Source organism: Leptodactylus fuscus, chromosome 3 (genome assembly GCF_031893055.1).
Source record: "Leptodactylus fuscus isolate aLepFus1 chromosome 3, aLepFus1.hap2, whole genome shotgun sequence".
Classification (NCBI taxonomy): Eukaryota; Metazoa; Chordata; class Amphibia; order Anura; family Leptodactylidae; genus Leptodactylus; species Leptodactylus fuscus.
In genome coordinates, this window is record NC_134267.1 from 221,908,650 (window position 1) to 221,932,045 (window position 23,396).

Genomic DNA, 23,396 nt, shown 5'->3' on the forward strand with positions numbered 1-23,396 from the left:
ATAATAAGAATTGAATCGGTTTAGAATTGGGATCCTTATAAAAAACAAAACAAAATGATGTTCAGAGGTGGAAATTCAGGACATGCTAGGACTTGTAGTCTTTGAAGTTCTCCAGACCATGAAGTCGGCTTGCCCTACTGGAACATGTAAGGAATGTGTCCTCTTGCATGACTGCAACCAAAACACCCCCTATAGGGTTAAATAAGTGATGCGGATCCATATACATTTCTATCTTACTTTCATGTTTGGACACTTTACATCTCCTCTGTAATCTTCAGACACTTCCTACAGCTCATGTTGTTTTTAAAGGCATAGCGCATGTAGCTGCACACGGTAACCTTTTGTCTTTTTTAGGTCCAAAATTGCATGTCAAATAAATTCATTACATATCAGAGCGGTACGGCAGCACGCTATTGGTCCATGCAACACGTTGTCAGATATTCAATCAAATAATAAGATGTAATACCACATTTCACCTTTAGTGGCCACTGCAGGGAAACTGAGCAGCTGACATCCAAAATCACTAGGTCATTTCTATGGCAAATCAATTTAGATCCGAAATTTCCAGGCACCAAACGTTAATAGGCGGCCATTCAGATAATATTATAAGAACCGCTATTTAAAGGGAACGTGTCACAAAAAATTACCTACTTCATAAACCAAGTTTTTATTTTAAAACATTTCTACTACATTTTTTCTTACTAAAAGTCCTATATTCTGCAATTTTTCACTATGATCACAAAATCTAAAAAAAATTGATTTTTAAAATATTATTTTATATCTATTTTTCTATTTTCATTGCAGCAGTCACCTCATTAAGGCCTGGTTCACATCTGTATTCGGTCATCCGTTCAGGGAGTCCACATGGGAACCCGCCGAATGGAATACTTGGGCAAGCGGTGTGCAGTGAAAGCACACAGACCCCAGGACAATAATGGGGTCCGTGTGCTTTACGTGAGGTGTCCGCGCGAGTCATGCGGTCAGGAAAGTAGATTGTGAAGTAGTTTTCTCTCCGCATGATTCCTGCGGAAAGCACACGAACCCCGTTATAGTCTATGGGGTCTGTGTGCTTCAGTGCTCTGAATGCTTTCGGTATACCATTTGGGGGGGCGGTCCCCATGCGGACTCCCCGAACAGATTACCGAATGCAGATGTGAAACAGGCCTTACATCGCAGATAGGATTACAATAGAAGATAAAAACCTTTATAGATACAACACTGCACAGAGCATGCCTAGAAAACTTTCCCATTGACCTCAATGAGTCGGCCCCAGACTATGGCTTACCTATGGTCATGAGACTGCCGTAAAGCATATTACTAAACGCTGTTAACAGAGCAGAGAAGGCAAGATGACCGCTCCCATAATCATGTACAGAAAATAATAATAAAAAACAAAAATATCTGAAAATAAAAAAAATTGAAAAATAAATACATAAAAAAAATTGGCGTCGCGTTCCTTATAAACAAAACCGGAGGCAGTTGAGGCGCCATCTCCTTCTATAATAAGGTGAAATGTCCCGTTATCTTGGCCTTTGTAGTTCATGACATATCAATTTCACCCTAATGTTGCGTTCATTTGAGGGCTTTGCTGTAATATAATACATGCGGCATGGTGGCGAGGCCTGGTGATTTTACCATAAAGCGAGCAGTGAGGGAAACGCGTCCCGCTCTATTATTCATTACATTGCATAGCCTCGTGGTTAAAAAAATCTGGTGCCAGGTCCAATGTGGGTGTTAATCGTGGAAAATAAACACGGGATTCGGGCCCATGTGAGATCATCGCCTGCCATAACCTCTTATAAGACACCGTCCATCACTGATATTTGTGCCCATGTAGCGCAGCAGAGCCGAGCGTGCTGCGTGTAACATAATATAGCAGTAATCTGTCTGGGCATTGCAAATCATTAATATGTCTGCCGTCTACGAATCCCACCAGATCATGCCCATTAAGCAATATTACCAGCCCGAGGTAACTCGAGGTGGTGGGATTCCTCTGGCCGGCTATACTTAGCAGTGGAAAAAAGCAACTCCATCAGAAACACTAGACCCCCGTCCATCTGCCCCTGTCCTCGGACCACGTGTCTGTCTGGAAGTAAAAATACATCTGTTAATTGTCTGCAAATCAGGCCTCGCTCTGTCAGACCGTGACATATGTCCTGGCAGGGGATCTTCTGGGGGGGCTAGGCCGCTAAGATTTACTTATTTATATAGTGCCGGTATCATCTACAGTACTGTACAGAGAATGGATCGGCATCGCAACATCATGGCGCTCAAAACCCATACATAGGGTCAGTTCGGTACGTTTTTAGGGTATGAATGCCATATACACTCCATGGCGATGAGGCTCAGACAAGAAATGAACCTACGGCATTGGTTACAAATGAGTTAAGTGACCAACTGACCCCTTAAGACCATCCGAAAGGGTCATTATATGCGAAGAATGACTTCATATGGGCCATGAGGGTGTTGTTGCGCAGTCGAGTAGAAAGGGTTAAAACGTCATGCAAATGGAGAGTTCAGTTTATGAAGAATTGTGTCATGCAATACGGCCTAGCCAACAGACGTGGTTACTAGTCACCCATGGGCGTCTGCGTTAAGACCTTGTCACGTGCTAAGATCTTCTAATCTACCACTGTGAAATCTATTCTGTACAATGGTTTTTCGTGCCAGGACCAAATTGACCCCTTCCCACGGCAGCCATTTTTCAATTTACTACCCGCCTTCTAAGGCCTTGTTCACATCTGCGTCAGTTATCTGTTGGGGGTAGTCCGCATGGGGACCCCCCACGAACGGACTACCGAGTGCATTGGCAAGCGGTGTGCAGTGAAAGCACTTGGACCCCATAGACTATAATGGGGTCCATGTGCTTTCCGCACGGTCTCCACACCAGTCATGCGGACAGGAAAATAGATCGTGACCTACTCTCCTGCCCACATGTGCGGAGACCGTGCGGAAAGCACACGGACCCCATTATAGTCTATGAGGTCCGTGTGCTTTCACTGCACACCGCTTGCCAATGCGTTTGGTAGTCCATTTGGGTGTCCCCGTGCGGACTCCCAAAACGGATTACCGACGCAGATGTGAACGAGGCCTCAGAGTCATAACTTTTTCTGTTCACAGACCTGTATGAGAGCTTAATTTTTGCGGGACAAATTGTACTTCGTAATCATCCCCTTTTGTACTATATTCTACTGGGAAGCTGGAAAAAAAAATTCACAATGGCGTGAACTTGACTTCAATGAGATCCTCTTGCTTCTTTTTTCCGCTAGCTAGCAGCGGAAAAAAAGAAGCGTCATGCCCTATCTTTCCGTGGATTCCGCGCCTGACTCAGCCGCAGCGTCCAGGGCACGAGACTCCCTCCCGATTAAGCCCATTCATTCGGGCCTAAACCGGAGCAGAATACCGCGACTGGATGCCGATGCACTGCATCAGTATACCGCATGGCTAACCGCAACGGAATCCATTTTCCGCCGTGTGAACAAAACCGTGTTTGTACAATTTTGTTATGGCTTCACTGAACAGCCAAAATGCCACGTCACCTGTATTCTGTGGGTCAGTACAATTATGGCGAAACATAATTAGCGTAACAGATGTACTTATTATATACCATTTTTGGGAATACCTATTATTTTGATCGCTTTTTATCCAAGTTTTTAATAAAGGCGAAACAGCAAAAAACCTTAGGTTTGATTTTTTTTTCCCCACTACGGTGTTCATAATAGTATGGTGTTGACTCCATCCCAACAGCTGTTGTAGGAAGAAAAATGATCAAGCATGTTGAATTTCAACATGTTCAATCTTCGTTCTCAGGGGAGGTAAGTCGATGCCAGAGGTGTTTGGGAGCGGCATACAACTCTTTTCCCACTAAGAACACATGCATGCTTGACTATAGACTGCAAGTGTACAGGGGATCAGGAGGAACAGATGTTGGACAAGTGAGCTAGAGGAGCCCTGAGAACACGTGCCATATCTATGGTCTAGCCCAGGGGTGGGCAATTAATTTTCCCATGGGGCCGTATAAGAAATTGAAACTATGCTAGAGGGCCACGCCATGGCAAATTTAGCTCCACCCACTTCTATGTTGACTCCGCCTATTCCCAATCATCTTTCCATGCCCCCCCACACAGTATAATCCTCCTACAGTCACCCGTACATTATATGTCCCCACATTATAATGTCCCCTCCAACTGCCCCAAAGTATTAAGACCCTCACCTGGTGCCTCAGTATAAACTGGGGGAAACTAGAGGGGACATGAAACTGGGGCAGCTGGAGGGGGACATTAAACAGTGGGGTAGTTGGAGGTGGGCAATAAATTGACAGCTGGAGCGGGACATGAAACTGAGGGCAACTAGAGGGGGATATTAAAATCGGGAAGCTGGAAGCAGACATTAAACCGTAGGGGTAGCTGGAGGGTGACATTAAACTGGGGGCAACTAGAGGCAGAAGGGTCCCCCTCCACCTACCTCCACGGTTTAATGTCCCCCCAGTCTAAGTGCCCTCTTCATCTACCCCCAGTTTCATGTCCCCCCCCCTCCATTTCTCCCTCAGTTTCATATCCCCCTTTATTTTCCCCATTTCATGTCCCCCCCTCCATCTGCCATCTCTGCCCTAGTATAACATTCCCCTTCCATCTCTGCCCCTAGGTTACTGAGACACAGACATATAAACAGACACATATAGACACACTCACACATATATAGTCTCTATATAGACACATAGACACACATATAGACAGACACACATATAGACAGGCACACATATAGACAGACACATAGACAGACACACATATAGACAGACACATAGACAGACACACATATAGACAGGCACACAGATAGACAGGCACACAGATAGACAGACACACATATAGACAGACACACATATAGACAGACACACATATAGACAGACACATAGACAGACACATAGACAGACACACATATAGACAGGCACACATACAGACAGACACATAGACACACATATAGACAGGCACACATAGAGACAGGCACACAGATAGACAGACACACATATAGACAGACACACAGATAGACAGGCACACATATAGACAGGCACACATATAAACAGGCACACATATAGACAGACACACATATAGACAGGCACACATAGAGGCAGACACACATATAGACAGGCACACATAGAGACAGGCACACATAGAGACAGGCACACATAGAGACAGGCACACATATAGACAGACACACATATAGACAGGCACACATAGAGGCAGACACACATATAGACAGGCACACATAGAGACAGGCACACATAGAGACAGGCACACATATAGACAGACACACATATAGACAGGCACACATAGAGGCAGACACACATATAGACAGGCACACATAGAGGCAGACACACATATAGACAGGCACACATATAGACAGGCACACATATAGACAGGCACACATAGACAGACACACATATAGACAGGCACACATATATAGACAGACACACTCACACACGCACTCTCTCTCTCCCCCCTGCAGCTCACCTTACATCTCTCAGTGCTTTATGACAGGCTCCACATCTCCATCTTCGGCCGGCACTAAGACACGCCCCCTAGACACGCCTCCCTAGTCAAAGCTGTGCGGGCCGGACTGAATAAGTCAGAGGGCCGGATATGGCCCGAGGGCCGGACTTTGCCCAGGTCTGGTCTAGCCCTTGGAAGAATAGAATCAATTACGTATATACTCGAGTATAAGCCTAATTTTCATGCTGAAAAAGCCCCCTCAGCTTATACTCGAGTCAAGCAAAAAAAATAAAAAAAATTTGTAGTAAAATTAGGGGCCTCGGCTTATATTCAGGTCGGCTTATACTTGAGTATATACGGGTAATCTTAGGCAAAGATGGAAGCAATTCCCTAAAGGAGTTTGTCAGTAAGACAGACTGGTAGCCCACCCTAGAAATAGACGTATCACCAAGTCGGGAGGAGAAGGACGAATTTTCCCGTCAGTTTTTCTGATGATCTAATTTGGTCCTGTAAATGACATCAGCGCACTGCATTCTGGGAACTCGTGCTCTACAAATGAAGAAATCCTATTATTAAGAATATAATTTACCTGCAAGTGTGAACGCTCTTGTAACGTGTGTAATTAGAGCGCCCGCTGCTCATTACTAGCACATTACAATAGGTCTTTATGGCTCTGCTGTTTCTTTTTTCAGCCCGGATAATGAAGTATACAACATTAAGAGGACATTACGTATACCGTGTATTGTCGGGGAGTTTTCTTTCTCTCTTTGTGCCACCGTGTCTCCGGTGAAGAGTAATATCTGCTGCCCCCACACTGCCATCATTAAATCCGCCATAAAGGTCCATGTACATTCCTACTACAGCATACAATAACATGTATCTTAAAGGAGATATATGGGATTAAAAAAAAACATTCTTTCTTATACAAGCCATGCCACTTGTCTGGACTTCAATGGGAGCGGAACTGTAGTTACACCACCTGGCTACTATACAGTGTACAGAGCCATCTGCTTCCAGCTCCATACAGGGATCTGATGCAGTTGATCCTTGTGTGGGTGGATGTCAGTGTTCCCCGCGATCAGATATTTATTACCTATCGTAAGGATAGGCCAAAACAAAACTCCTGGAAAACCTTTTTTAAGCCGGGGGGGGGGGCACATTGTGAAAAAGCAGTATTTTACATTACCAGCAAAGTGGATGGGATTGTGGCTAATTGCACACATTGCAGAAAAAAATTCCACAGTGGAAATGCCTTTCTTCCGTGGTCTTTTCCGCAGCATTTTTTTGTAGCATCTCGCTACATGGGGCCTTAGCCACTCTCTATTAGGGTACACTATAGGGAATCCCTTATTTAAGACCTCTATCCATTAGCTGAAGGTGAGAATGGGTAAAATTGTCTCTTTCTGGAGGACCTAGTATATTCATGCATTACATGGACACCATAATGTGACCATGTATTACTTCATTTCTCCTGCGGAGGCACTGTAGGAAAATTGAACACTTGATGTCAGGTTTCTCTACACACTTCACCTCCAAAAACTCCAATAATCTTCATATCAGTTAAAGCTGGATTCACAGTTGAATTTGACTCTCTGTAGGAGACTGAGCCGCAGAATCTGCCTAAAAAAGTCCTGCAAGGAGGGCTTTTCTCTTTTCTTATACTGAAATTATAGGCCATGTGGTTTCCGCGCGTGCCTCCTCTTTAAGCAGACAGAGTCTCCGTTTTTCGGATCCTTATACAGACCTGAATGACGGAAGCCCAAACTCTAGTGTGAACCTAGTGTAATAGATGCAGTACAGTTTTTGTACCTAATACGCTAACTAAACTCCCTAATGTCAAGTGGGTGGTGTCAGGCAGGAATAGCAAAGGGTTAGTTGGCATATTAAGCACCAACACTAACTGCGCTGTCCATCTATGATTGGAGCTCTGATTCACCCCCTGTTGACTGCTACTGCCTGACCCCACCCACTTGACATTAGAGAGTCTAGTTAGCAATTCAGTCACCAAAACTAACTATACCAATTGCTCAGGAACGGTGGGGGCTAGAAAAAAAACTTCCAACTGCGTTGGAATTAGTGGAGCAGCTTTTCTTTAATTATGCATATATAATACAAGGGGTTAAATACAGGATCAAGAAAGGCTGTAAGTAAGTAAATGAGGCTTTGGGCACATGTGTTGTAACAAATGTTATAATCAGCACAGTCCTTATCAAAGCGAATGACCCCAAACGGGTTAACATTGAGCCTTTGAGCAATGGCTGGATCTCATCCAATAATACCATCCAAACGGATGCGGATTATATATTGATAGGCAGAATACAATAAATGTGCTAAGGACGCCTGATGTATTTGCACTCAGTAAGATATAGATTTCGATCAATAGGTACATCATCTATTCCGCTCTGCACATTGTACTGTGTGGGTACTAGGAAGGGGGGGGGGAAGGGGTTGTGTTTTTTTTGCCGTTCTTAGGCGTCAAGGGAAGAAATCATTTATTTCTTGACATGAACATCCCCCCGTTCTCGCTCTGGCAGACCTGTGCAGTTAAATGGCGGCATGTAATTCTACAGTTCACCAGTAGTGGCCACTACCAAGCAAATTAGCAACCCAGGCAAAATCAGCTGATTGGCAGAACCTGCACAGGCGTCGATCATCTGATCGCTGCAACTGATATCATATTAAAGGGGTTGTCTTTCATCAGGCAACCCCCCTAAAAGTGTTAACTGATTTAGGAAAGTTAAGGAAATGGTTAAAATTCCCCTACTGACTGCAAATGAGAAGAGTCACATTACTGTGGTACAGAATTGTTGTCTATACTTTGATTCATTGCTACCGGGACACATAGGGACTGGGTCCAACCAGAAGACCATCTGTTGATCCCACTACATACAGCCCACATTAAAGCCTATAGGATTTCAATCCCTTCCTATAATCTGATTTTGCAGGATTCCTCAAGATTTGGGGGATCTCATCTTATATACCATACATACACATCAATTCACGTCATCTTGTAGGCCCATTAAAACTTTGCCTCCAGCACATTTACTCTTCTAAAGAAAAATACCAGTGCAGATTCCTTAAAGATGCAGATCTACGGTCTTAGACATGACAAGATGTCACCACACGCAGTAGCGGTAAGACAGGCACTGCCTCCCCCACCGCAGGCGGTAAGGATTTATATACACAGACGACGCCTTTGGCTCAAATCAATATTTTATATATTACGGTATACATCTATAGGATTCGAGGCTGAAAAAAATCTTAACGGTAACAAATTCTTACCGATAACTAACCGATAACTACCGATAACTAAAGTTTAATGGGGGGTTGTCGAGGATTAGAAAGATGGCCGATTTCCTCCAAAAACAGTAGCAAACCCTTGTGTTGTCCATCTCAGCTCTACTGAACAGAATGGGGCTGAGCTGCATTACCCCGCCCATCCTGTGGATCAGTTTTGGAAGACAGCAGCCATGTTCTTTTAAAATTCTGGAAAACCCCTTTAAGAAAAAAAAAGTGCTGTACATTTAAAGCAGGAACTCATGTCTATTTGACGTGTTTGCATCAGATGTACGCCTATAGGGAAACCATACGATACAGATTCTCTTTTTGTAGTCTCTTTCAAATTTTTATTTAAAAAAAACAACAAAAAGCTGGAAAAATATCAAAAACCTCACACAGAGACTTCAGTAAAGAACCTGCGTCATGTTGTTACATGTGAATCACAGCCATGTTTTATTCATCTCTCCTGTGTCAACCCTGGCGATGTTGTCTACACATCTCGTATCAAAGCTACCGCGTGAAGCGATGGCGGATCATAGGCCTTGGTATGAAGCAGCAATGATGAAGGAACGGTCCCTGGCTGAGGCCTCCTAGAAGAGTCAGATGTGGCTCCGAAATATAATCTAAACTTCCCAAATAGGATTGAGTTCTTTATGAAGAAATATGCGCCATCTGGCAGTCACCAGATTGTAAGGATGTTACTGGGCTCTCTGGTCGTGACTGAAAGGAGCGTTCCGTATGTGCTGGTTCTGTTCTCGGTGATGGGTACACAGTGTTTTAGGACTGATATAGTATAGAGTGATCACAAGAATAAGGAAGAATTATAGAACTTGGCTTACGTCAAAGGAACAGAAAAATAAAGTTACGGCAGTGTTGGATCCATCACATGATCAACATAAGTGGTGCCCGCCCCGACCCCATTAAGTTTTATGGGGCCCAACAGTTTGGATGGAATCTGCAACTGAGGTTTCATTATGGGGTTATGATTAGAGCCACATGGGGATAACATGGGGCAGGGTCTACTCTAGACCAACTCCAGAGTCATAGTGGGCACCCCGTCTACTATCCTCTTGACCTTATTTCGAATGGAATCTCATATACCCAAGTAGAGCCCTGACATCTTACTAGATTTTCCATCCCTGGAGGGAAAAAGGGTTAAAAGTTAGCTGAGCAATAACCAAAGTTAAAACGGCCAAAGTTATTTAACACCGGGCATACCACACTTATTTAAAGGGGTTCTCCACTTTGGTAAATTCCTACTTGTTAGAAGGTTCTTTTGATAATAAGATGATTATGAAGTATCCCCTTGGTGAGACTCCAAGTCATCACCTGTAATCTCTAGAAAGGTTTGGGATTTACTAAATGTTTCTACAGCACCTCCACAGGTGAAATGAAGCATTACACAATGTCCATTTAAAATCAGCGCTTTGTCTGTGTAATGAGGATGGAACAGGTCCTCCAGAGTGAGAGACCCTCTTTGTAACCACTCTCCACATCCTGATCAGAGTACCCCTTCTATTAACTCTCTAACAGGGTGCATGAAATTGAGTTTCCTAAAGTGACCCTGGTCTATAGTCTCTCACTCTGCCAAATCAGTATCCCTGTGCTATGCTGAGGAGGCCCAAAAGACCGAAACAGCACTGTCCATAGCTGGGAATCTGTTCCTTTTGGAATAGAACTACTAATTTGGCAATTAAATCCGCATCATGTTAGTAGGCTTATTAACTGAGTCATGCATGATGTTAAGGAGGCTGCCCTCTAGAGGGCGGCATACAGAGTGTACTGATCTCCTAATTACATCCTGGAGAATAGATTTGCATATTTTCTACCTAAAATGGACTGTCAGAGTTGATCAGAAATAAGTAAATCTGTGATTATAGAGGACTTTTCACTACCTAGAGTTCCTTTCACCCTCTGGTGATTTGTGGCACAGCTAGAATTTTTTCTCTATTCCCCACCATTCCTGAGCAATCAGAACTATTAGTTTTTGGTGCCTGATATGCTAACTAGACTCTTTTATGTCAAGTGGGTGGTGTCAGGCTGGAACAGGCAAGGGGGCGTGACTCAGAGCTTCAATCAAAGCCGGACCATGTCAGAGCTCAGAATCACATCCCCTGCCTGCTCCCGCCTAACCCCACCCACTTGAAATTAGAGCGTCTAGTTAACATAATAGGCACCAAAACTAACTGCACTGATTGTTCGGGAATGGTGGGGGCTAGAGAAGAAATTCCAAATGTGACAGAATCAGTGGAGCAGCAGCTATCAAAGGAATAAAAGAGCTCAAGATGATGGAGGTGGTGAAACGTCCTCTTTAAGACCAATTATAGACTTAAAGTTGGCAGTGTGGCCAAGCTATGGAGCTTTATTCCTCGGACAGAGAACCTCCTCACCAGAACTGATCCCACAGCATATCTAGCAAACAAATCCATAACGCCCTCTCCATTACATCCCACTGCATCCTGTGATTGAATACGAGAGCTCGTGCCAATTCCCGTGTAAACCACCATCTGTATTAAGAATAATTTATGCTCGCTGTCAATGTGCACATAAAATGTAGCTATCAATATTTTATGACTTATTACAGGCATTGTCAAGCTAATGGATTTGGAAGGATTCTTAGAAGACCATTTAGAAAACCCACTGTTCTGAGCAGCCAGATATGGGTGTATATATCACAAATTGTTGTAATAAAGAATTTGTCCAGGATTCTGCTTTTATACAGAAATAGCGCCACTTTTGTCCTCAGGTTGTGTCTGGTATTGCAACTCATTCTCTTGAAAGTTGAAATGCAATACCAGACACAGCCTATTCATAAAAGTGGCAGGATTTCTAGAAAAAATACCCTGGAAAATCCTATTATGTGTATGAGGGTGACCCAACTCTCCCCATGCTGGTATGTTCAATGCCATGTGCTCCAGACAATGCAAAAGTCACCGCTTCATTCAGGGATTGATCTAGAGGGAGAGCAACGTATGGACTTGTATTGAAACATGTAAGCATGGGCGGTCAGACAGAACGTAGACGATTTACAAGGGAATTTTCACTGTGGATACATTATCACTACTTGAAATGCTCAACATTGCCGGGAAAAACCATCTGTGGCCATAAGCGAAGGCTTCACGCTGACCGGGAGAGCAGTGCATAGCTGCAAACCCAGAGCAGGCTTTTATTACAAGGAGATAATGCTGAGCCAAGCACTCACACCATCTCCTAGGGACACCCTATGAATATGATCAGGTGCTTGTAAGATGAGCAGGCCAAGCACACACTGGAACATGACAGCGAGGACTCAAGTGGCCCTGATGCAAAAACCGAATGTAGGAGGCATGTAAATTACTCCCTCATAATTCCCTATGTATCATACAACATCCTGTAGGTCAACGTCTGCAACGTTCTATGCCCTTGGCTATAAAAGGAAGGAATCTCACCACTCAAAGGAACTACCACGGTTTGGTCCAAGAAGACACTCAATCCGTGTAGCCATAACCCGGAACCGAACTTCAGGAGGTGCAGGGGGTGCAGTTGCACCACTGTTCAGGAGCCCAGTATTATGAGTGATATATCATAGTTAGGGGCCCAGATTTTGCATTGGAGCTTCATGTTATGTTGACCTCTCAAAAGCCCAACCATTGACTAACTCTGATCCTCTGCAACTTCCACCTTGAAGAACTTCTCATAAGACCTAAAATTACCCGCAGTGCCCTTTAACCCCTTCTTGCCCACCCCCCAAAAATTAATGGGCCCAGTTTATCCACCAGTATATTCTGGAGTGCCGGCAGAAAGAAAACTCCATGCAAATATGAGGAAAACCTATAAACGCCATGCAGATGTTGACCTTTGGTTGGATACGCACCCAGCCCTACAGCCATGGACCATCACTACTACACATATGGATATTCCAAGTAAGTCAATATATAATGAAGTCAACATAGGGAGTTTGACTGAACCCTCAAAATGGCCTCCTACTTCTCACACGCAAGGCTTGGGCCCACAATTTCCAACCATGAAGGAACTCTCAGAAAAATCCTAACCTTCCTGGAATCTCTTTAATGTAACAGATCTACAAGTCTTATTTTTAGGTTCCAGGGAACATCAAGGCCCTGGGGGAAATTCCAGGTGACGATACTGATTTTACGAGTTCAGGAGATGGAAATGATAAAAAAAGTGTGAGTTTATTTGGTGTGTCTTACCTGTGTAATGGACCACGCATGTCTGACCCTTCTTGGGTAAGGTCCTTCCTGCATAATATAAAAACAGGATACATTAACGATTATAATTGCGTTGCAAAGAGTTTACACGCGAAACACTAAGTATGAGCCAATACACAACGTTTGTAATGGTGTTACACAGGTTCCCGATAAGTGCCCCATTATGTATACAGGGTCCCATCCGCTAATTAGACATCAATCATGGAAATTACCTTTCATTACCATGCTTCAGTAATGGAAAACCTGAACTAGAGAGCCTTTTATGCCCCGTGTTCACATTCATGCAGATGCAAATCAACAGGCAGTGATATAATGGCTCGGGCTGACCACTTGACCTCATATTACATTCCCACGGGATTCAGAGAAGATGACAAGTCTCCATGGCGGTCGTACACATGAGATAAATGTTGGCAGAACCCACCGATTTAAGTGGCTGGATTTGAGAGGTATCTAATAGTGGCATACCCCTTCCTTGCATGTCCATGGTGGAGTGGGGGGAACAGCTGTCGGCCAAAAGAGTTGTCTGGCTGATAGATATCTAACAAATGGATTGCTCAAGAGTAGATATTGATGGTCAACCTCGATGACACCGGATGCCACCACTGGTCAGCGACTACAGCGTTGGATTTACACGATGGGGGGAATTTATTATTCCCTCCATGCCAGAAAACTAGTGTAGATTGCAATAATCATGGTGAATTTTTGGCACCAAAGACGTTTCAGCGTGGCGCTTGCCATTTTATATAAAAGTGGGCAGAGCAAGGTGGAGACCACGTCGGGCCTCACTTGGTGGACAATGCACCAATTTACTTTAGTGGGACACTTGAGATAGCCAAGTGCTGTATGTCAGCTACCTCTGCGCTCTTATTGAAGTGAATGAGCGCACAGATTTGGCTGCTCACCTAGTGTCAGGTCTACATTCAACCTGGCTGCGGTCAGGCTGAATACACAACGGGATGGGGTGTTCTTAGGATCGGTGGAGTTCTCAGTGGTCAGATCCCCGTGATCCAGGTATTTATCATTTAATATTCTTGGTGGCATAACCCCTTTAAGACACATTCCCCCTATGACATAAAACTGGAAACTTTGTAGTGTCTGTGCTGCACTATTGCAACTTAACACCTATTCTCTTGAATGGCGGCTGGCCACTACACAGTGTACAGAGCCATCTGCTTCTGGCTCCATACTCTGTTCAAATCTGAAGCAATAGCTGATCCAGAGTCTTCCATAAACCTACAAAAGAAACCTTGCTGCAACTATTACATTTCCCTGCAGTGCCACCACAGGGGAAATGAAGTATTGCATGGTGTTCATTCAGTTTAAATGGTTGTCTTTGCAATGCAGGACAGGGCAGGTCCTCCAGAGCAGAAGACACTCTTTACATCGAGATGGAAAATGATTTTTCTACATGATCTTGAATTCAGGGCCATGATGTTCTGCCGGAGTCCACGACAAGCAAACTCCTCCATCCCGACCATCGTTGGTGTATATATATATATATATATATATATATATCAGGTAGCACATTCCCCAGCCAGCGCTCCTATATGTTGACTGTTCCTAGGCAACACTGAGAGCTTCACGTCTCCATTATGCTCCGTGATCATCAGGATTGCCAGGAGGAGACCTCCATCCCACCCCGAGAAAATTCTGTGACCCTTACAGCCAGAGGAGGCATCATTAACACACGGGGTGAGACATTTAGTAATAATTGCAGCCCTGAGATGAAGCTGCGGGAGGAAAGAACATCAAGGCTAATGTTCTTTATAGACCAAACGGAACAAATTGTATGTTATGAATTTTTTGAGACCAGCCACTGATATAATACACCGATCTGCCATCATCACATCACCCGACACTATGAAAGGTGACGGGAATAACATGGACTATCTCATTACCATGGCACATGTCCAAAAGAGCGACATATATGGCAGCAAATGGTGATGTGTGTGGGTGACTCTGGCTACATTGTGACGACTTGATGTCTAGGTCAAAGTATCTCCAAATCAGGTGGTGTTTCCAATATGCAATGGTTAATACCTACTAAAAATGATCAAACGAAGGAGTACCGTTGAAAGGATCATGGTTACCCAGAGTGTGGAAGCAGGAAAAATGGGCAAGCGCAACAGTCTGAGCAACTTTGGCCAAATTGTCATGGCAAGATGACGAGTTTGGAGTATCTCCAAATTGGCCAGTTTTGTCTGATGTTTCTGGTATGAATTGGTTACTACCTACTAAAAGTGGTCGAAGGAAGGTGCACTGGTGGACCGTTGACAGGATCATAGGCACCCACAGTTCACTAACACTTGGAGGCCAAGTCTTGCAACTTATGTCTTGGTGGTGATAGATACCACAGAGGTTCTTCAGAGGTTCCCGTCCTTGCCTCCAGGACCCTTTCCACCTGCCACGATTCCCCTTAATACAGTGTAAAGAATATAAGACTATGTGGAAAGGACAGAAGTTGCCATCTCTACTATGGCTGGATGTAAGTTGAAAACAAATTCTACAACCTACTCCTGATATTCATGGACAGGTTTGAAGCTATGGCTTGATGACTCGAGATGCAGCTTTTGTATAGTTTGAGCTGCGTTCTTCATCTTTCCATCCATGGTGTTGTGCCTCATACAAACATGGTAGTCAACTGATGTACATAGTCACACACGTTCTGTGCTCAATGTGCTGCAGAAGATGTTTTTCCAACAATAAGCATAGAAATGATTGCTGCGGCATTGTTGGATTTCATCCATGACCACCTGGCCACCATGTTCAATATCGACCACGTATACCTTGGTCTGTGTACCATCTGGTTTTGGAGTAAAAGGTTAACCCATCTGGTGCTAGACTAAAGGGTTTAAACATAGAAACATCCCACGCCTGACCTTTTCTGAAGAACCTCCCTAGTTTCCAGCTTCAGTTACACTGGGAGCACGGTGTGAATGTCACATATACAGAGGAGGCTCGCAGCATGACATGCAGTATTTCCCACTCTACACCAACAAACCCAGTAGAATTTGTTACGAAGATCACCCAATCCCTAGAAAATGATCAAAATCTGCAACAACTATTATTCTTTCTATGCTTTACCACAGTTACTTTTTTTCACCCAAGTGTAAATTGGTTCTTAGTGGGAGTCAGAACCCGATATATCAACCCTCTGCAGGTATATAGGTTAGGGTCACCTGACTCTAATGGTATTACCGTCTTATGAATCGTAGCCTCAGTTGCCAAGATATTGCTGTTTTGTTGTTGTATCATTTGCATATTTACATACGTGGTGATATCTCGGGAACGGAGGCTCCGATTCACACGCATTTGATTCAGGTGACCCTATCTGCAGGGTCCTTTTAAAGGGATTTTCAAGTTTAGAAAACTCATACACCCCTATTAGAGTATTCTGAGTGAATACAGGGCGTCTATTCAGGATTGTCATCCCTTATCCAGAGTGTAGAATGATTATAAAGCGTGTCTCTCACCCTGGAGGACCTGTCCTGTCCTACACTACACAGAAACCCCACTGATCTGAATGAGAATGGTGTAATGCTTTATTTCCCCTGTGGTGGTGCTGCAGGGAAATTGCAGACTTACTGTAAGGAGCTCCATAGACTACAGCTGGTGGTCCATTATGGGGACACTTTGAGATCATCCTTTTGTCCCTTAATAGAAGTAGGAATGGTCGAAAATGGAGAACCATGTTACAAAAGGCATTGTATTCGCAATTGTATTTTTGGGGAAATTCCACCCTAAATCCTCTATTGAGATGCAATATAGCTATCACAAATGAAAGTCCACCAGCTGCAACCCTCTTTGTTTTCTAAAATGAAGGGTCTACTATGTTGAGTAATAAACTAGAAATACCTGAATGGCACCGTAGGGGTTGGGTTGGTTGAATTCAATGGGCCCTAGTCTTAACAAATAAATGTGTACAGACCCCCGCAGTCTAATCTAATGACCTTAGGTGGCTCTCTACCATATCGCAATAGTATAACTGCATGTTCTCCGATTACTTGGCCATAAAAGCCCTAGTTTGGAAAAGATAAACTCTGGACATCTTAAGGTGTCCATACACACAGTAAGGGCCCCTTCACACGGAGTAAACGCGTCGCGCATTGTGGCACGTTTACGGCGCTTGTACGCCGCGTTTTTTTACGGTGCGCGATTACGCCGTGTTAACGCGGCGTAATCGCGCACCGTAAAAAAACGCGGCGTACACGCGACGTAAACGCGCCACAATGCGCGGTGCGTTTACTCCGTGTGAAGGGGCCCTAAAGGTGTCCCAACCAATAGTTGGGACCAATTGGCTGTCTTATGTGTATGGGAGTGTGCCAACTCTCTTCCAACAGATGATGCCCCAAGCAGAATTTCAATCCTTTTTGACCACCAGAGGTGGCATACGTCCCTCTTCCAATACAGGCACACGTGACCAAAGCAAACTGGGGAGAAGATTAAAGGTTAGGTCTACCTTTAGAACCCAGATAAACAAATTACCAATTCTGTAGCTCAGACATGTAAGCTGTTAGTATCCACAACAGAAGCAAAACCAAAACTGGGCTTCAAATATGGAAACTGGATTGTTATTGAGACATCTGCCATTCATAACAACCCCATGTGCTTCAGAAGAAGGTGTCCAAAGGACCTGGAGAAGCAAGAAGATGCTGAACAAACAGATTCACCCTTCAACAATGGAAAGTCAATGTCACCCAATACTTTTTGGAGACATCACCTGATTTCAGAGTGTCCATCTGAGGTCCATGATACAACCAATTGAACTCTAATGGATATGGTCATCTCCACATGTTTACAGCATAAGACACCTTATAGACATTACGATCTAAGATACACCGGTCTAATGTCTATTGTTGGAATCAGACTCTCATTCTCTGGGCTTTAGGGTTAAAATGGTTGCGTTGAGGGGTATTAAGGTTATTTATCTTCCCTCCTTAGATGTTCCATCCAATACCACCACCATATATACACTCTCATATGATGGACACTTGCTAGATGAGCCCTCCTTGAGCTCCGATAACCTAAGATGTATCTGAACCCCTTCAGGGCTGTTCGTGGTGTTTGGAGATACCAAGTGAAAGGAACCTCTGATCGACTCCAAAGATAGGGTGGTGACAACAGAACACCATTAAAATCTCGGAAGATCGGAACCCTGCAAAGATCTACGAATCTATGTAGGTGGAATTAACCATTTACTTCAATGTTCTCTGGAACTGAATATAAGAAGTGAGAGCTTCACTGGTGTCAATAGTCAGGGAAGATCTACGGCAGTATTATTCAATATCTCTAAGCCAAATACCCCCTATTTATATAAATGGCATCAAGCTATGGTCATCGTCCAGTAGTGTAAGGACCTGGTAGAGACATGATGGGTACACATGCCACAGTTGGAGACCCTGGATTGGTCTTTGGCCAGTGAAGGTCCATGACAAGCTTTGGGGCAAAATCCTGGGTCTAGTCGTTCCACAAGTTGTCCGAGTCTATTCACACAATGATCAGAATGAATTCTTAAGACACATACTACTACTAAGATGTCTGGAGAATTATTTAAAACAATGTCAACCGAGATATGACAGATATGTTTTCTCAAGAAATACCTGAGCAGAAATAACCCGCATGTGGTCATATTAGTGCTGAGCGATCGCAACAACTGATCGGAACTGAAGACATAACAACGAACATACAAGTAAGGGATGGTTCTAGTATTATGTGTAGGGCTATAGAATGATACAACCAATTGAACTCTAATGGATAAGGGAATGTAGAACATATACAGATGTAGCAGAGGTGAACTGATATGTATCAACCTGTGTATGTATAATATATATATATATATATATATATATATATATATATATATATATATATACAGATATCGCAATATGATATCTGCGGCTTTACATAGGACTGCCTTCTGAGGTATCTTACAAGAATCAAATCGCTAAAGGATTTCAAATGTAGCAGAGCTGAAGTTGTCGTATTGCACTGTGCGTTCTTACATTGGTGAGGCTCACATGATGGTATGTTGCGATATAATAATCTCAGCTCTGCTACATTTGTATACAGAAATGGTGCAATGTGATGGCATTTTATGAATGAAGCATAGAAAAATACCTAGCATTTCTAAAGATAGATATGGATAGAGAGCTAGATAGATGATAGATGATAGATAGATAGATAGATAGATAGATAGATAGATAGATAGATACTGTAGAGAGATTGATATCGATATCTATCTGTCTACAGTATCTATCTATAAGTGTACGGTATCTATCTATCTATCTATCTATCTATCTATCTATCTATCTATCTTTATATATTTATGTCTGTCTGTTTCTATCTGTCTGTCTACATATCTATGTACGGTATCTATTGCTCGGTCTATCTTTCTACGGTATCTATCTATCTCTCTATCTGTGGTATCCATCTATCTATACGTCTGTAGATATCTATCTATCTCTATCTATCTATCTATCTATCTATCTATCTATCTATCTATCTATCTATCCATCTGCAGATATCTATCTCTATTGCATTAATCTAACGGGGTGTAGTATATAACGGTACAGTATCTATGGATATCCCAATGTTTTGCGGTACACACTAGCCATGCAGTCATAGTGGTAATATTATCCATTACGTATAGCGCTAGCCCATATTCTGCAGCCTTTCGCAATCACAGATGTAGCAGAGCTGAGTTTGCTCTCTGCCCCCACCTACGTCACGTTACCTGCCCAGTGCATGGTGCACAAAAGAAAGAGTTCAATGACAAACCCAGCTCTGCTACATCCGTGTGCTGAAAAATAACAAAAGCTAGAGTCCAGGCGGGCTATAAGAGCTCCCAATCTAATGGCTGGCTACAGAGGGGGCAGACATACCGTCTCCTGGAGTGATGGTCTCTATCTCCACTCCCATGGCTGTGCTGTGAGCTGTAGACAGGTCTGGGCTTCCTGTGTGTATATGGCTCTAAGCCTGTGTGCTCTGGATAACACCTCTCTCTGCTATGGCGGAGGGGCTGTCTGCTCTGCAGCCAATAGTGCAGCTAGCTGGTCAGGAAGGGGGGTTGGGGAGGAAGGCAATGGCAGGCAGGGAATGCTGAATGGAGGAATAGTCAGCCTCCAGCTAGTCCGCTTAACCCCTTCCACGCCTATGCTTGCAGCCATATTGGCCGGGCACATGTATCTATACATGCTCTGGGCTGGCTGGAACATTTTCGCAACATGGAGGCAAGGTCTGTGCGTGAAAACACAAGGATATTGCACATCCTGCGACTTCCACGCGTTTCGAGCCGGTTTTCTGTTTTCGTAGTCAATGCACAACCCCCTCCTCTGCTCTCCCATCCTCCAGGGTGCTGTCAATCATTTATCCTTTGTTTTTATTTTTACATTCGGTCTTTTTTACCGTTCTACTACATATGCACACTGCGTGTTACATGCAAATCCGCAATACAATGGCATTAAAGTCTCATGTACACATTGTGGATTGACCGACACGCATATGTTACAGATTTTCACGTCAGATTTCAATCCTTGCAATGGGAGAGGTGAAATATGCCGCAGAATCCGCATGGTATACAGTCAGATTTTGCAGTAAATTTGGTGCAAATCTGCAGCAAAATCTTCTGCCCGGTCTCCAGAGGAAGAATCCGCTTTTATGCATATACCCTAAGCCTATATTCACACGACAGTAAAAATCGGCTGTGTGGCGGACGCTTATTTAAACATCACGTGAATGGGGGCTATTCACATGACTGATATTTCGATGGTCCATTGTAATGGACTTTCAAAATATAGGTCATGTTCTAATTTTGACCATTTTCACAAATCCAATGTATGAGGGATCCGTAAAAATGGGTGCCCCTTGGGTGTGAAAACTGGACATCAAATCAAATCAAATAGGCTTTATTGGCACGTCCGAATGGATATTTGGCATTGCCAAAGCTAGTAAAGTGTGTGGGGGGGGAGTTGGAGTCGAGGGGGAGAGTATGGGGGTGGGTGGCTGATTTGGGGTATAACAGTCCATGGAGTCTCAACTTCCTCTTAGTTGGTGACTGCTGTATGGGGTGGGGGTGGGGGGGTGATTTGGGGTATAAAAGTCCGTGGATTCTCATCTTCCTCTTAGTTGGTGACCGCTATATGGAGAGGTGGGGTGGGGTGGGTGGTTTGGGGTATAACAGTCCGTATTGTTCGTGTGAATGTAGGCTGACCCTGCATTCACACAACCAGGTTTCAGCCTTGAAACTTGGTCTTTGTAGGCCAGATCTACTGGCCTGAACATCATACAATACAGCAATATAGTTATCTATGATACTAGGAGTATCATACTACCGATCAGTATGTCACTGGGATGCAGGGACAAAACCATACCCCAAAACACCCCACCCCACCTCCCCATATAGTGGTCACCAACTAAGAGGAAGATGAGACTCCACGGACTGTTATACCCCAAATCAACCACCCCATACCCACCACTCACACCCCCAACCCCAACTCCCCCCCCCCCCTTTACTAGCTTTGGCAATGCCAAATATCTATTCGGACGTGCCAATAAAGCTTGTTTGATTTGATTTGATTACTACTAGGAGTCCCTCTCCCGGCATAAGGTGCAGAAAATAAAATCGAGTTGACCATTGCTACTATGGTATACTGTATATTTTCCAAATAAAAATTTGCATGGAAATTCTTAGTAATCTACATATGCATATAACCTTAGAGAGTACCATTCACCATCCCCACCAACTCAAGCTTTTCCATGCTTTAATAGGTTCTGCTCCACTGATTCCAGCACAGTTGGAATTTTTTCTCTATACCCCACCGTTCTTGAGCAATCAGTGTTGTTAGTTTTGGTGCCTGATAGGCTAACTAAACTCCCTAATATCAAGTGGGTGAACTCAGGCAGGAGCAGGCAAGGGGGCGGGACTCAGAGATCCAATCAGAGGTGGACAATAACAGAGCTCTGAATCCTGCCCCCTTGCCTGCTCCTGCCTGAGTTCACCCACTTGATATTAGGGAGTCTAGTTTAGCACCAAAATTAACAGCATTTATTACTTGTTGATGGTGGGGGATAGAGAAAAAATTCCAACTGTTCCAGATTTTGGAAAGGGCTATACAGAGGGTAGCACAAAATTTCCGTCCCCATTTAGAAAGAACATTCCACAACTTATGGTATTTGAAACCCGAATATTGTAAGTGACACCCTTCAACACACCCCAAAATGAATACAAGACCCACAAAATTAATCCAGATCTCCCAGACCAGAACCCTTTAACAAATACAGACCCTTATCTTGTGCAGGAACAATGGATCGTGCATGTTAAAATTCAAAGACGATTTTTGATGCAGATTTATCTGCACATTTCACCCTTGGCATTGCAGTCCAGGGTAGAAATACACAGAAATGTAACAAAAAATACAATACAATTAAGGTATATAAATGATATCAAAATGTTCCTTCAAAAACTACCAAATGGAAGTAACAGTGCCATCTAGTGAGCAAATGTTACCATCATATAATGCCCCAAATAGTGCAGCAGTAACTATCAAATGGTGTAGAACTAGTCAGTGCTCGAACAATACCACCATACAGTGCCCCAAATAGTACAGCAGTAACTATCAAATGGCATAGAGCTAGTCAGTGACCAAATAATACCGCCATATAATGCCCCACTAAATAGTGCAGAAGTAACTACTAAATAGTGAAGAAGTAAGGTTACAAAACAGTCATGTGAATAGCCCCAATTCACAGACATTGAAATTAATACTGACGTGTGACGTCGTGTGAATATAGCTTTACAGTGCTAACTAGTAGTGATTAAATAATACCGCCAAATAATGCCCAAATAATGCAAAACTACCAAATAGTATTCGAATAACACCACCATACAGATCCCCAAATACTGCAGAAGTAACTACCAAATAGTACAGAAGTAATAGAACTAACCAAAGAGCAAATAATACCACTATGTAATGCCCCAAATAGTGCCGTAGTAACTACTACATAGTGCAGAAAAAAAATGCAACCTAGTGATAAAACACCACCAAATATGGTCCCAAATAGTAGTAACTGCTATATGATGTAGAAGTAACAGTGCTAACTAGTGATCAAATAATACTTTAGCAAAGGTGGGGAAGGGAAAAGGAATATCACAGCCCATACAGAAACTAATCTTGATAGTAGATAGATGTCAACAATGCAAACAGTTGGCAAGATATATTTGTGGAAACTCAGATGATTTGGTGCTTCGAACACATAAACACGATCCCTTTTAATGTAATAGCATATCATAGTATCGTTTGCACAAACAAATACATCCTGGTAGTGAGACCACACTCACGGTTACTGGAGGAATGATCGGGTGCCTGGATGAAAGAGTCAGGCTATGACTAAGGCACGCATGTGCTGAAACGCGTCAGCCGACGTC

At 43.5% G+C, this 23,396-nt stretch overlaps 1 protein-coding gene across 1 annotated transcript in view; it reads right to left on the reverse strand.

The window, feature by feature from the left end:
* FKBP1B (FKBP prolyl isomerase 1B) overlaps nt 1-19,995 on the reverse strand; it is a 42,750-nt gene extending 22,755 nt beyond the window's left edge. The window contains exons 1-2 of the mRNA XM_075269204.1: nt 19,855-19,995; nt 12,956-13,003 (exon numbers count right to left, since the gene is read on the reverse strand). Coding sequence (XP_075125305.1) covers nt 12,956-13,003; nt 19,855-19,891 — 85 coding nt within the window. The 5' untranslated portion in view covers nt 19,892-19,995. The remainder of the gene's footprint in view (nt 1-12,955; nt 13,004-19,854) is intronic.
* Between the last annotated feature and the right edge of the window lie 3,401 nt (nt 19,996-23,396).